General features: G+C 33.8%; 2 protein-coding genes across 19 annotated transcripts in view; one reads left to right on the top strand and one right to left on the bottom strand.

The window, feature by feature from the left end:
• The window catches only part of LOC307193527 (uncharacterized protein), a 730,787-nt gene that overhangs the window by 129,279 nt on the left and 585,947 nt on the right, over nucleotides 1-15,561 (top strand). The window lies entirely within an intron of this gene.
• The window catches only part of CNTN6 (contactin 6), a gene marked incomplete at its 3' end in the record, with an annotated part of 232,143 nt that overhangs the window by 36,180 nt on the left and 180,402 nt on the right, over nucleotides 1-15,561 (bottom strand). For all 4 annotated transcript variants that reach the window (XM_079935626.1, XM_079935627.1, XM_079935629.1 and 1 more), the window contains one exon: nucleotides 6,303-6,430. In XM_079935626.1, coding sequence (XP_079791752.1) covers nucleotides 6,303-6,430 — 128 coding nt within the window. The remainder of the gene's footprint in view (nucleotides 1-6,302; nucleotides 6,431-15,561) is intronic.

Raw genomic sequence — 15,561 nt, 5'->3', positions numbered from 1 at the left:
GGTAGATGAAACGAGAGAATCAAATCCAGAAGAGGAGAATCAGAGTCAATCAATTCATTTGATTATTTTTCCCCTCTACACCCCCTTGCCCCCCTCCTACCTCATTCCTTTTTTTGGCTTGAAAGAATTTTTTTTTTTTTTAACATCTTTATTGGAGTATAATTGCTTTACAATGGTATGTTAGTTTCAGCTTCACAACAAAATGAATCAGTTATATATATACATATATTCCCATATCTCTTCCCGCTTGCGTCTCCCTCCCTCCCACCCTCCCTATCCCACCCCTCCAGGCAGTTATAACTGTTTCCTTGAGTGTTCAGGATCCACAGACCTAAAACAGAGCTTGCCTCTGAGGGGTTTTTTTTCTTAATGTTGTAATGACACACATTTTTCCTAAAAAAATGTCACTAGAGCTTGAGTGACCACTGTGCTGGTTTAGAAATAGAATGCCTAAGTAACAGAGGAGTCTAATCACTTCTTTTAGCTTCAGACTGGAATCAAGAAAAAAATTACAGAACTTCCAATTCCTAACCCAATACTCAGGGTACAAGTGTGTACAAGTTTGGGAAGGAAACTGGAGACAAAGATATTTATAATTCAAGATTTTTTTTTTTTTTTTTACTACACAGATTAAACCTACTGTTGGTCAAATTTTGTTTAGTTTTGTTCATTTTTAATAAAAACAGAAGGTTGACAGCTAGTGATTTAAGCTGAGTGAGAGAAACCAGATGCCAAAGAGTATATTCTGTATGATTGCATTTGTATGAAATCTACGGCAGAAAAAAATCATAACAGTACTTGCTTCTAGGACTGGGGTGGGGGTAGGGATTGATTAAGAAGGGGCATGAGGGAAATTCTATAGGATGATGATAATGTATCTTGGTAGAGTTAGGGGTTACGCAGGTGTACGCCTTTGCCAATTTTCAGCAAATGTACACTTAAGACATGTATTTCATTATATATGTAAAGTTTACCTCAGATGATAAAGATGTAAACAAATATTGAACTCTATTTAACAAAGGAAAACTGAAGTATTTAGGGGGAAGTACTAATATCTGCAAGTTACTATAGTTTTATTTTCTTTGAACTTTAAACAATGTCATGTAAAAGTGTCTCATGTAAGTATTATTACATAAATTTACTAGAAGGGAAAAAAGAAGGGAAAAAAGAGTTCTGCCACTTAATAACAAGGGAACTTGGCAAGTACTTTCAGACGTCTATGCCTTAATTTCTAATGATCATCTGCTTCAAAGTGTTGTTCGGAGGGTTCAGTGAGATGATATACATAAAGCAGCTATAACAGTGCCTGGAGCAGAGTATGTATATTTAATAGAGTGTAATTAATGATAATAATAAAGAATACAACATCAAACAGCAAAAACAAACTCTTTAGGATTTCATGCTAGTTAGTAATTGAACTAGTTAATCTAATTTCAAAGTTTCTGCTTTTCATCTCTTTAAGAAGTGGTATGTACTCATCTGTCTGGCCTCTTTATTTGGTATAAAGCACAAGCTATACACCCCCTATTTTTGTTAAGAATAAATAAAACAAAGCAAAATTTTAACCAATAATAGGTTCAGTGATAATTTTCTTGCATAATAAAAAAGTGCAGACTTATAATTCATTAATTATAATTAATATATAACATGCTTTACATTATATATTGTATAATATATATTTAAAAGAAAAAAGGCTGCTTATTAACATGCCTGGAAATTTCATCTGAGTGATATGTGCTACATTTTTAAAAGACTATGAATTAAATTGTTATGAAGATAAAATAATATTGATATTATTGTGTTTGCTTACATCAAAGCTTTTTGTTTGTTTTCTCCTTTATACTTGAAGAGATTATGGAATTCTGGTCTCAAGAACTCAGCGTTATTTTCAATACTGGAGGGGGGAAGAAAATTTCATTTCTAGACAGTATAAAAATTCACTATATATTTTTTCACCTTAAGAATACTTCCATTAATAATTTTTAAATCAATGCCTTCTTTCTATTAAATGTTTTAATTCATTCTTGTAGAAAATTGGAATGTAGAATTAAATATTTGAGGAAAGGTATTAGCAGTACTGGGAGACTTCAACCACTACAAAAAGATGGATGTATTCCATTGTGTCTTGTCATTTCTGTGAAATTGTATTTTTGGTTTACTCAGTGAAGCTGGGCTTCTGGATACAGCTGGGCTCAACACCTCAAATCTTTTAAACTGCAGTGTAAAGCCACAAAGCCTCCAATTATCTACCTATCTCGATATTTTTCTTAGTAAATGTAGAACCATATTAGTGAACACCCTCATTCTGCTGGAGGAAATGGATAGGCCACTCTCCATGCTGATAAAATAAAGACTTCTATCACAAAGAATAAACAACTAAATGAGCAGCAATAAACTTAATTTGCACATTAGATATGCTTTTCCAAGTTCCGACATTTCAGTTGAAAATAATGCTGAAGCAATGAGGCCTATAATTGGACATCCAAAACTTCTCCAGTGGGGAAACAAAAACAAATGTTGCCTGCAAACAAGATCATTTTTATAGCCTGCTGTTACTCTGCTTTTTAATAATTTTCCAAATGCCAGATCAAATAATTTCCCCTTTTATGTGATTTTCATACACCTCTTAACGTATGTACACATTGTAATTTTACTAAGTCCCCACAAATGAAAACATTTAAACTCTCTTTCCTTTCCATTCTCTGTCTGTGCCTATGGAACATGTCCTCAAATTACACTGGGCATCTGCTGGGGCTCTGGTAAGCCTGGTGCTAATTGCACTCCCTGTGTTGAATAACAAATTGCTTTATCCTGTCGCATGGTGGAACAGAAATTTCCAACATACAGTGCAGATAACTTCAGAATCCTCTTGACACAGATAAGCCATATCAGCTAAAAACTAAGCTGGAAAATATCTTAGTTCTGTAACTATTATCTTTTTACATGTTATCTAACAACAACATTTTTTGCATGACTGAGGCAGATAAGTAAATTCAAAGAAAGATGATTGTTTTATCAGCTTTACTGAAATTTCTCATTTGCTCCTTACCACCCTATTACCAGAAAGGTCACTGTAAGATTTTGATTTGAGAAATAAAATTATATTTGACTGTATAATGACAATCAGATGAACATTATAGACAAGAAAATGCAAACACACACACACACACACAGGTGCACACACACATATACATACATACACAGAGAAGTATTAAATCGTCTTAACAAACAGCCAAATGGCTACACTCCTAATAGTCAAGAAAATATTTGAATCAATGCATAGTATTATGATTCCTTCTCACATTAAAGCTTCAAATTTGTAGGTTGTAAAATAATAGTTTTGGCAGTGATATCTTCAACATTCCCACATGAAAGGGAATTAGAGATAGCAGTCTAGTTAAGAAGCTATGCTAATGATAGACTTATCTTAGAACTGTATTTGTGTAAAAATCCCACAGTTTGATAAAGATTATACATTACAGATCGGTAATAAAGCAAAGTTTCTAAAGATGCTTTTATCCATACTGTACACATTTTGTGTTTATATAGTTTTTTTTAAATGTATGTGTTATTATGTATATGTTTATTTATATTGCATATGATGGTTACTGTCAATGGCAAAGAAGCAAGAAATCCCCAAATCCCTTTAAAATGGCACGTGGATATTTCATGAAGGTTAAAAATAACAAACACAATTTCCTTCCCATTATTAGATATAAATGAGTGAAAATAACTTGATATTCATGCATATTGACATAAGCCCTTTTTGCATATGTAAATCATCCTCTGGTATTATGCTGAAAATACCAGAACAGTGAGTTCTCTGCATGAAGTCTTTCAGATTTTCATGTATTTTCATATTTGTCCCCCCTTTCAGAGTGTGGGTTTCTCTATGTATTAGAATTATGTAACTACAAACCGTAAAATTGGGAAAGTGAAAGCATTTACAAGTTTGTTATTTGCCTTTGATGTTCTTTATTGTGAAGTATTCTAACAAGCGTAAACCCTGAAAAATTGAAAACTTTCAGATTTTAGAGCAAGGAAGTCAGGATGGAAATTATCTCTGAGAACTAAGGGGAATGAGGTGAGATCCTTTCACTCAATCAATAAATATTTATTGAACACATACAGTTCCCAGGACTGTACTAGAATTTGTGATGTTCCTGCCTTCTTTATGCTTCTTTTCTAGAGGAAGGGAAATATAGGGGAAAAAAATACATGTAAATAAGTGAATTATATCCTTTGTAAGAAGATGAAATGTACCACAGAAGAAGAAAGAGTAGGAAAGATAAAGTTGACCAGCAATGTAGATGGAGATAATTTTGTTTCAATAGCTCCAGCAAAAAAACACTAGAAATAAGCAAAAATATATCAGTTTTTTAACTGAGCATTCTTAGTTATTTTCTTACTCATAGACAGAGTGGAGTGCCTGAGGATTATGGTGTGTTTTATGGAATATCCCAAAATACATATCAACTTAATTCTATCTTAAGAATTAGGAACCTATTTAGTAAGAAACATGGCTATGTTTCACCTCTACAATATCCAAATTCCATAATTAGAGCTAAGTTAGTAGCTGCTCCTGAGTTTCTCACATTTATGTGAGTCTTCTCCTTTTACTTTTCTTCCATTAATTAGTAATTGACAGCATTAAGACAGCATTTAGCTAAAGGCTAAAGAAACATTTGAGGAAAAGAAACTATCCATTTAGCTCAATCTATTAACTTTTTCTCTCAGTCTCTGGGGTGAAAGCATCCCCATCAGTGTATTTTAACAGGAAAATTATTGGTCCTGCTCACCCATCACCAGTATTCTACCAAAACTTTCTTTGAGAAACTACGTTTCCACTACTAATGTCTTCATCCTTAAAATTTCATATTTTAACTCCTCCTGGATTTCTCCATACCTGTAAGAATTAACTGCAATGCCTTTTTATCCTCTACCATATTTTAATCTTCTGCTGTAGTAAAAATGAGTGCATACCACCTGTAGTTTCTTAATTTGAAATAAGGTAATCTCCTCTGTTTTTCTTCCTTAATGGACATGTTAGTTCTTCAGACATAAAGCATTCACACTCCTCAGTACATGAGTATTGCCAAAACTTTGCTGGAGAAATTCCCTATTATTAAATATAGCTACAGTACATTCCTTGAAACATTAAGTCCATACCTGTCTTAAAAACCTGATGACAATACAATCTTAAAGAAGTGAAGTTTTTCAAATTATGCTACACTGGTTGAATTTTGATACAAGTTCTATCATTTACATTTCCCCTGAGTGTTTCAGACAATTGTTGGCATAATATAATAGGCTTGAGATAAAGTTGGAAGAAATATCTTCCAGGGATAAAGATGAGTGTTTATTTTCCTTGAGACATTTTAAAGGATAGGTGAAGTATAGCAGCTAACTACTTTTTATTGTATTTATTCATTTTTAATAGAAATGATGATAAAGTATCAATTGCTGAATTTAATCATTTGGGCTTAAGTAGCTGCTCAAACTTGTCTTTCAAGACAGTCATTTTTGTCATCGAGGAGGCAATAAAATGATAAAAGTGACCTGGCTCCCCCTAAACAGACTAGTTTTATGAGCTGAGGTTCAATAAAGTAGCAAAGATGGGGAGTAGATGCATCTAATGCTAATTATATCCCTTGGTGATATATGTAGTTACATTCGGATTGATACTAGTTTAAAAGTCTCAAGACTAAGGTATGCACTTTTACCATCTGAAGTTGTGTGAGCGTATGTGTTTACTGTGATGGGAATCTAATAATAACTCAAATGGACACTAATGTTTTAATATTTTTTCTTTGCAAAGAACTGCTTATTAAGGTGAATCTAAGAGAGTCTGCATTTCACTAATTATGTACTTAGAGTTATAGAAAGAAATGAACTGATTATGCACTGGGCAGCCTTACATCCAGGTAAAAATTTTACACAAAATGAGTTTCTGAAGGAAACTTCACAAAAAAAATATTACCCACTGACGTCAACAAAATGTCCATGGCTTCCCCACACTGAGGCATCTGTGGAAATCCAAAATTTTTAGTTCAAGTTTTAGTTTTGTCTAATTACCCGCTGGACAGCTTTTCAACTGCCAAGGTATTCACATCTACCATGTTATTCCACCGGCAAAGTGAGCATGCTATTAATGAATATGGGAACACAACTCTTAAATAAAATGTGAAATCAAACATTTCACATATACAATATGATAATACAGGGTTGACACTGTGATAGAGGTCATGATATGCATACATATCTCCAATGTTCATCAAGCACAAATGAAGACAGTAAAATACCTTTTACAACTAGGCTGCCAGTGTTCTTGGCAACACCAAACTGATTTGTAGCTATGCAAGTGTATGATCCGGCATCCAACCTGGTAACGTTATGTATCTTGAGGCTGCCATCCTTCAGGATAAACACTCTAAAAAGAAAATGTATAATTAACATAAGTAAGGCTCGTTAAAACTGGTAAGTCTTAACCACCTATTTTCATTTTAAAGCATTACTGAAACCATGGGTGCATTTGTTAATATGAATGTATTCCTTTCCTATTATCCTGCTTTTAATTGTGAGCAATCTGCAAATCCACATATTAGAATAAATGACATTTGCTTTTATTCTGACACAGTACTGATAATTATTTTGCTGTAACTTGAATTATCATTGCTGATTTCAATGCACATTAAAAATCAAATGAGTGCTTGGTGCTACAATGCCCATTTGCTTGATTAATAACAAACACAACTAGTTACTATGCATTTTGAAAAATGAACTCTGGTGAAAACCAAACTTGGCGTTAGAGAAACGCAAGCCAATTTTCACATTGTTTACTCTGCAGCTTTATAGACCAGTTTTTACTCAGGACTTTCAGCTACCAAACAACAGGGTTTTCAACCATGACAATATTTGCTTGTGCTAGTGAGTTGAAGGAACCATCCATGGGGTTCCATAGCCAGAGGGCTCAGGCCATCTCGTTATGTGGCCTGTCCCGTTAAAAAGAGGAAGAGAGAAGTAAAAAGAATGAAGGCTTCAAGAATCAGACTGAATTTAAGAAGTTCCAATCTTTCAAAAACTGATTCGTATGAAATTTTCTCTGAAACTCAGAAATAGTCAAAAGCAAACATCAGAGCACTGTCGTAAACAAGGGAACCCCTAAGATTGGTTTCTTGACAAAATCATCATCAAATGTTTTAGTAAGGAGACAAAAAATGAAAAACAAAACAAAACAAAACAATGTGCCCGATTTTACGTCCTATAAATTTAATTAACGACTTTTTAAAAACACAGCTCTAAAAACACTAGTGGGTAGTCAGAGTTGCAGAAAAATAAGCAGTGAAAACTCATTTGTAATGACAATGGTTTTAAAGGAATGAAAGGAAAGAGAGTTGGCATGCATGTCACATCCATGAACAATAACAAAACAGTATTTCTTTCATTGCAAACATATCATTGTTTCTAATATGTGTATTACAGGAAATGTAGCTAATATAATTAATTACCCAATTTGAAACACAGAGAACATCAGCCAAGTACAATTTGTGTGAAACCAGCTTATGATGTTGGGTTTATTATCAGTGACAAGTTCCATATTCTGTTGTCAAGTGAGTGGAAGGGGCCACATCTGGGTTTAGAATGTTCCATGGCACATAATCAGATTTCTTTTAAGTCATTTTCTTCGAGTATTCCCGAACAGTGAACATTTGACATCTTATTTAATTTCTGAAATGTCTAGATTTCTTGATCCCTGTTTATACTAACAATCGAATCATACCGCTATTGACACAGTAACAAAGCTGTTCCAGTATGCAGCAAACTTCTGGCCAAAAACAATTCTTCACCTGATTCAGTTAGAAGAGGTCGATATGAGAAACATTTGGGTACATCACTTACCTCTAGAATTTAGGAATAACTAAGAATTTTAAGCAACAGAGAAACATTACATTTTGGCAAAAAAACATTTTAAATGTTAAAGAAATATGTATCTGCTGATAGCTAAAGGCCATCAGACAAACTTCCCAGCTAGTAATGCCAATGTTTATATGTCATAATTTTTCACTTAGCTTTCCGAAAAGGACAATTCATGTAAACTGTGGTTTAATATTACCCTAAGTCCACCACCCTTTTCAGGCTCATTGTGTATGTTCAGTAATGTTTGTTAAATTGAACTGAAATCGTCATCATTGAAACTGATTATTTCTTTTGAAATCTTAGTCAATCAATTGACATTTCTCAAGCTTCAGATAGTAAGAAGACAGACTAAGACTAGGAAAAGTTAAAATCTGCTCAAGATTAAGCAGCTAATAAGCATCAAAGAATGGATTGAAAATTATAACTATCTCTAGTGCTCATGCTCTTTCCAGAGCCATCACTTTGTGTCACTTGTAGTAAATAATTCTGCATGTTGACTATGACGTTCAAGAAATATCTGCTGAGTCATCATTAGAGGCCCATAAGATGGTCTTAGGTGTTTGCTTCTCAAAATGTGGTCTCATCCCAGACCTACTGAATCAAACTTTGCATTTTAACATGATTTTCAGTAATTAGTATGCACAATAAAGTTGGAGAACATTGCTCAGTTCATTATAAATCAAACTTTAGTCTATAGAGATTATGTCTAAGCAAGACTCCATTTTGTTTTCATAGATCAATATGCAAAAATGTGCAAAAGAATAAAATATCTTAGATTTAAATGTTTTATGAAAATAACCAAACTAGTAACCAAGCCAATGTATCATTTATTAAAACTAGATGATTAAAAAAGTAATTCTCCCTAGTGCCCTAGGATATAGAAAGCCAGACATTTAACTATAATTAGAGATTTTATAACATAATAAATGGTATGAATATTTCAACTTACTATTTTTTCATTAATAAGAGATGTTAAAATATAAAAAGAAAACTTAATCTTTAACAGTGTAGATGGTCTCAGACTATCTAATCATAACACTAAATTTATGCAGAATAATTAAAAACTATTAAAGAAAAGTGAGAATTTCCAGTTCTCTCACATATCAAAACGCAGCTTAGTAGAAATTATTAAAAGAAAAAAAAGAAATAACACCCAATTAACATCAAACTGTATTAAGAAAACTGAGCAATTGACATTTTCAGATAGGGAAGGATGCACATGTAAAAATTTACTGGAACATTTTAATTGATAGTTTTGGTAACATTCATAGGGAAAGATAAAAACTGACTTTTTCTATCCTTCTTTTGAAATATTCTAAAAGATATTTTAAAATAGTACCTGGAGGGTTCGAAAGGATATATTAATAAAGTACATTAAAATGTTGTCTTTATTCATACAAGACTCTCTGGTATTTAAAAACAAATCACAGCCACAAGTATAGATATGCTCGGCTAACTGAAAAACTGAGAAAACACTCTGGTGATAAAAATGGAAATTTGCATAAATAATTAGCAAACAGAATATAAGTTACAGAGAAGAAAGCAAAAGACAGTGAAGTGATTGATTACATATAATACAGATATACATTTAAATTAGCACTTAATGCTGAGATTACACTGCTAATAGACAATAGATCATAAAAGCATATATGAAAATATCTGGTACCATGGAATATGGTAAGGCTTCTAAAAATTTAATAGCAATTTTAAGTCTGATTACAAATAGAACAATGCCAAACTTTTTTTCCTTCTAAATTTATTCAGCAAATATTTATTAAATACCTATTGTGTTCCAGGGACTATGTTAGATATTACAATAGGTATGTAAGAAATAGAAAATGTTAGTATCGAGGATATTCTTTTTCACGACTAAACTCATTGGTCAAAACACAAGCAGGTTGTGAACTATTATTGTAAACTGACTCTGCACAAGTCCTCTACTAAGTGTATAATAAATGTCAATTCATTGACTTATTAAGTAAACCTCTGGGCGTACTATTGTTATCATTCCCATTTTACAAGTTAGGAAAGGGAGGCATGGAAAGAAGTGGGTACCTTAAGGTACACACTCGGTAGTGTAGCACCAAGATTCCAACCATGGCTTTCTCTTTACACCAGGAAGCACTTATTTTAAGAAGGGCTCTTTCACTTCAAGTTTACAAAGTATAATTTACTAATAATATAGTTACTTAGAGCACAAATTTGGGCACATATAACATATATATATATAATTGTATTTGCATAGAATGATCTTTAATATGGAGGTTTATAATCTGACCTTCAGGGAATCCAGTAACTCCCCAAAATGTTATGGAACATTTGTGTGTGTGCATATATGCACATTTCCTCAGAGTTCTAAACGTTTGTGAAATCTTAAAGGCGAGTTTGATCTACCCTACTATAGGAGAGTTTTAACCATAAACATGAGGTCATAATGATGGCAATATTAATACTAAGGATTATTTTTCTTCTTCTTTTATACTGTCCTATGCAATAATGTAGTACAGTTATTAGCAAAAGTGGAGTTTGGGGTCAACTGCTTGTGACTGAATCTGAGCCTTAATATTTAATATTTGTATTACTGGGTCCAAGTTACTCAACTGTGCAAGAGTCTTCAGCTTTCTCATCTGTAACATGGGGATATTAATATTACCTTTGTCACTGAGTCATGAGGAGTAAATGATATAAACTCTTTAAAATGCTCAGCCCTGTCTGTGCCCTACTCCTGGTTAGCCATCAATAAGTAGGTTTTTAATGAAACATTTTCTCATTCTGCCAAAGAATGTAAGCACTTCTGTAACTCCATGAGCAGTAACAACAGGGAAAGAAGGAAGTGTTTTGTCACAATTCAGTTTGAACAAAGGGACCTGAGAGGTATATGCCAGGCTTTTTGAAAGGAGCCGAATGCCAGAAGATTTTTCCCAGCGTTACGTTTCACTGCCTAAGACCCTTCGTTGAATTCATGCCACTTCGTGTCTGTACTTGTGGAGTCAATCTTTCCGATCCGCCTTGCTCTCATTTTTATTTTAGAAATGGAAATAGGGTTGTCATAAGAATTGAATTAATTAAATGCTAGCTATTAATCTTATTCTTATTCTTTGCTGAGTCTGGTTTTTGGTCTTTGCTCTTCTCCATGACTTGGACCAGCATTTTCAATTCTCACTTTGATTCTTACTCCTGCCTGATGTCTTAAAAAACACTTTCATCTGACTGGACTCAGCAGTATGTTTTGTGGCTTTAACTACAATATGGTTATCAGTCCTTGGTGTCACCAAGTTCTAACACTTGACTTACGGTGTATGTATGTTTGCACTTTAACTCTTCCTCTATAATCATTTCACAGTTCAGTGATAACACTGTTCCTCTCTGGAGTCTATTCTCAAATATCCACTTAATTAGAATATTTCACCTGTTCACACAATCAAATAGAAAAATTTCCCCCAAATTACCAAAGCTTAGTATTCTATTCAGATGATTAAATCACAAATTAAGGCATTGCATTTAAAATGTTACATAATAATTAGAATTTAAAGACATTTACATGTATAGATATATTATGACCATTCAACAATAGAAAAATTAGTAGTTAGCATTTGTAACGTATCACGCTATTCTTCTAATTGCATTTGGGCATTAAAATGGTGGAAATTCAGAACTACAAGCTGTGTCTGACAGTCAAGTGACATTGGGAGATTTTATAGTCACATTAGAAAACAGAAAATGTAGAAAACTGAGCCACCAACATATGTAAACATTTCAAGGTTAACTGATAAGTTGAAGGCAGACTATGTAGTGTGATTGAACATCCAACATTTCAATCTTCCCACTGTCAGGGAACGTTAGTAGCATAAAGCAGAAACAAAAGTAATGGATGCCTTAACTAGTTGCCTTCTACTTTCATACCCTTTGCCTTCTACTTGATGAGCTATTGTGAATAAAACATCAGGAAGATAGACTACGACATCAAGTGAACTCATAGGAGTCTTTTACCTGGAACATGTGTGTCAAATTTTGTGTCATTCTAAGGAATTAGTCTCAAGACTAATGTCGAATATTTTTACCCTTGCTTTCCTAAGTTGGACATGATACCAATTCATTACAAGCTTCATAAATACAATAGATATTAGCATTCACATCTAGTTTATCACTACAACTAATCTAACGTATGTCCAAATTTTGATTTACCTACATAGAGAAAAAACAGATCTATATTACGTGGACCCCATATGAATAGCAAGTGAGGAAGACTCTGATTTTTTTTTGTTTAGTTATTAACCATAGCCTAACACAAAATTTGAGGACATAGAAGATTAGGAATAGCTAAATTTCTTAAACTCAGAGAAATTAGGACATTGGACAACTGCAATTTCATATTGCTGAAACTAGAGCAATACTTCTATTTTTATAGTTAGATTATTAACTGGAGTATTGCTTCCACTTCTGTCTAAAGATAATACTGTAGACCATGAAATTTTAATTGACAGTTTAATTTTACTGATATCTAGAAAATGTAAAATAGATTGGATTAAAATGAGTTAGATAAGAAGTAGGAAACTATGTATAAATTTTGGCTCTGCACAATTTAGGTTTTAGGTAAAATGTCCCACTGGAATCCATTTTATTTTTTATTTTATTATTTTATTTTTTATTTTTTTTTAACAACTTTATTGGAGTATAATTGCCTTACAATGGTGTGTTAGATTCTGCTTTATAACAAAGTGAATCAGTTATACATATACATATGTTCCCATATCTCTTCCCTCTTGCCTCTCCCTCCCTCCCACCCTCCCTGTCCCACCCCTCCAGGCGGTCACAAAGCACCGAGCTGATCTCCCTGTGCTATGCGGCTGCTTCCCACTAGCTATCTACCTCACGTTTGGTAGTGTATATATGTCCATGCCTCTCTCTCGCTTTGTCACAGCTCACCCTTCCCCCTCCCCATATCCTCAAGTCCGTTCTCTAGTAGGTCTGTGTCTTTATTCCTGTCTTACCCCTCAGTTCTTCATGACCTTTTTTTTTTCTTAAATTCCATATATATGTGTTAGCATACGGTATTTGTCTTTCTCTTTCTGACTTACTTCACTCTGTATGACAGACTCTGGGTCCATCCACCTCACCACAAATAACTCAATTTCGTTTCTTTTTATGGCTGAGTAATATTCCATTGTATATATGTGCCACATCTTGTTTATCCATTCATCTTTTGATGGACTTTTGATGGAAGCAACTTAGGTTGCTTCCATGTGGTAGCAATTGTAAACAGAGCTGCAATGAACATTTTGGTACATGACTCTTTTTGAATTATGGTTTTCTCAGGGTATATGCCCAGTAGTGGGATTGCTGGGTCATATGGTAGTTCTATTTTTAGTTTTTTAAGGAACCTCCATACTGTTCTCCATAGTGGCTGTATCACTTTACCTTCCTGGAATCCATTTTAGATCAAATATTGACATTACATTTTAATAATTTTAGCACCTGATTGGCATAGTGAAGGTATAATATCTATGCTTATCTCACTGTAATTTAATAAGCTATCTTTTAAGAATTCCTTATTTTAACAAGCTACAAAAAGTGATCTACAAACAAGTAAATATGTAAGCTTCCTCATTTAAATCAAAGTAAAGGTTCTTTTTCTATCTTTTTATATCAATAATTGTAAACAGCTCTATAGCAGTTATATACAGAAAATATCTCACACCTCTGTACAGGGAACATTTAAAGGTTTAATCACTGGATTATTAAAATGTATTTTATTATTCCTTATAAAATCATCAGAGTAGTAAAAAACTCAACAGATAACCCAAAAAAAGAGATAACAAAAAAGATAAAAACATAGAGACAATAAAAATGAAGTGCTATCTCAAGACAGAGATGACTGAATGGGCACAGAAAATAAAATCTAGTCTCTCTACAAAATGGTGTAGATCATCTTCTGCAAAGAACAATACACTTTTTATCTTTAATCAGTTCTAAACAAGGGGAAACACATACCAGAAAATTCAACAAAATTTTTGGAAGGAATTCTTAAATATGTTATCTTTTATTTTGTCTGCCTGTTAGGAAAGAGCACAAATATTCTTTTCAGTAAAGAGTTGTGTAACTCCCAAAGAGAAAACAAATGTTCATAATTTGCAAATATTTGTTAGAGCACATCCTTCAGAGACTTGCCAGATGAAAGCCTAGAGTTTCTTCCCCAAGTATCTAGCAGAAGATTTACACTCCAATCCACTTGTCTGAATTCCATCCATCCTCCCAAGCCTACTTTGATTTTCACCGTTTCAGACACACCTTATGTGTCTCCTCAGCTTCTCTTTGTTCCATTGGCTGCCAAAGGTCCAGATAATACAACCCCGCTGGCAAAGGAGCAGCCAGCAGATAAATCCCATTTTCTTTCCTTCCAAAGTCTTTATTCCCAAGTAGTTTCTGTCTGGAGACAGTCTATATGACTAACTGATGCCAGCCTACCTGTTGTGTGTCCCTTGGCTTAAAGTGAGTCAGTGGCTAGTGTAATAAGATATGATCCTGCATTGCTGCCTGTATTAACCTGCTTCACTCTTAGTTTTGTGTCCTAGGGAAACTGGAGTAAGATATGTAGCTTTCTCTATCACACCCGTCCTCTCAAACACTGCAGTTCACAGTACTCCCTCTGTCTCCCCAAATATTAAAAATTAACAGTTTTGTCCCACATCAGTAAACGTATATGGGGAATTCCTTGGTGATCCAGTGGTTAGGATTCTGCACTTCCACTGAAGGGGTCCATAGGTTCGATCCCTGGTCAGGGAATTAAGATATTTTATTTTAAAAAAATAAATAAACTCATATGCAGGGAGGTTTAATAACTTACTTAGCTACAGCAAGGATGCAGGTCTTCTGATCCTGATTTCTACTGAATCATTATCTGAATCATTATGTTGCCTTGTAGTTTGAACTTTCCTTTAAGACTTTTTTTTTACAGCAGTTTTAGGTTCACAGAAAAATTGAGAGAAAGGTAGATTTCCTATGTACCCGCACATATGCATAGCCTCCCTTGTTGCCAACATTCCCCACCTGAATGGTACATTTGTTACAACTGATGAACATACACTGACGAGTCATAGTCAAAGACCATAGTTTACCTTACAGTTCACCCTTGGTGTTGTGCATTCTTTGGGTTTGGGAACATATATAATAACATGTATCTATTATTATAATATCATACAAAATATTTCCACTGAACTAGAAATTCTCTGTGTTCCACCTGTTTATTCTTATCTCCTCCAGCCCTTGGCAACTACTGATCTTTTTACTGTCTCCAAAGTTTTGCCTTTTCCAGAATGTCATATAGTTGCAATCACCTTTCAGATTGGCTTCTTTTAGTTAGTAATATGTATTTAAGATTCTTCCATGTCTTTTCATGGCCTGTTAGCTCATTTCTTTTTAGCACCGAATAATATTCCATTGCCTGGATATACCAGTTTATCCATTTGCCTACTGAGGAATCTCTTGGTTGCTTCCAATTTGGGGCAATTATGAATAAAGATGCTATAAACTATATAGTGTGCAGGTTTTTGTGTGGACATAAGTTTTCAAGTCCTTTGGGTGAACATTAAAGAGTACAATATCTGGGGCTTCCCTGGTGGCGCAGTGGTTGAGAGTCCGCCTGCC

Source organism: Stenella coeruleoalba (genome assembly GCF_951394435.1).
Source record: "Stenella coeruleoalba genome assembly, chromosome: 10".
NCBI lineage: Eukaryota > Metazoa > Chordata > Mammalia > Artiodactyla > Delphinidae > Stenella > Stenella coeruleoalba.
The sequence above is the reverse complement of the archived record's forward strand: the minus strand, read 5'-3'. Positions and strand labels throughout refer to the sequence as shown.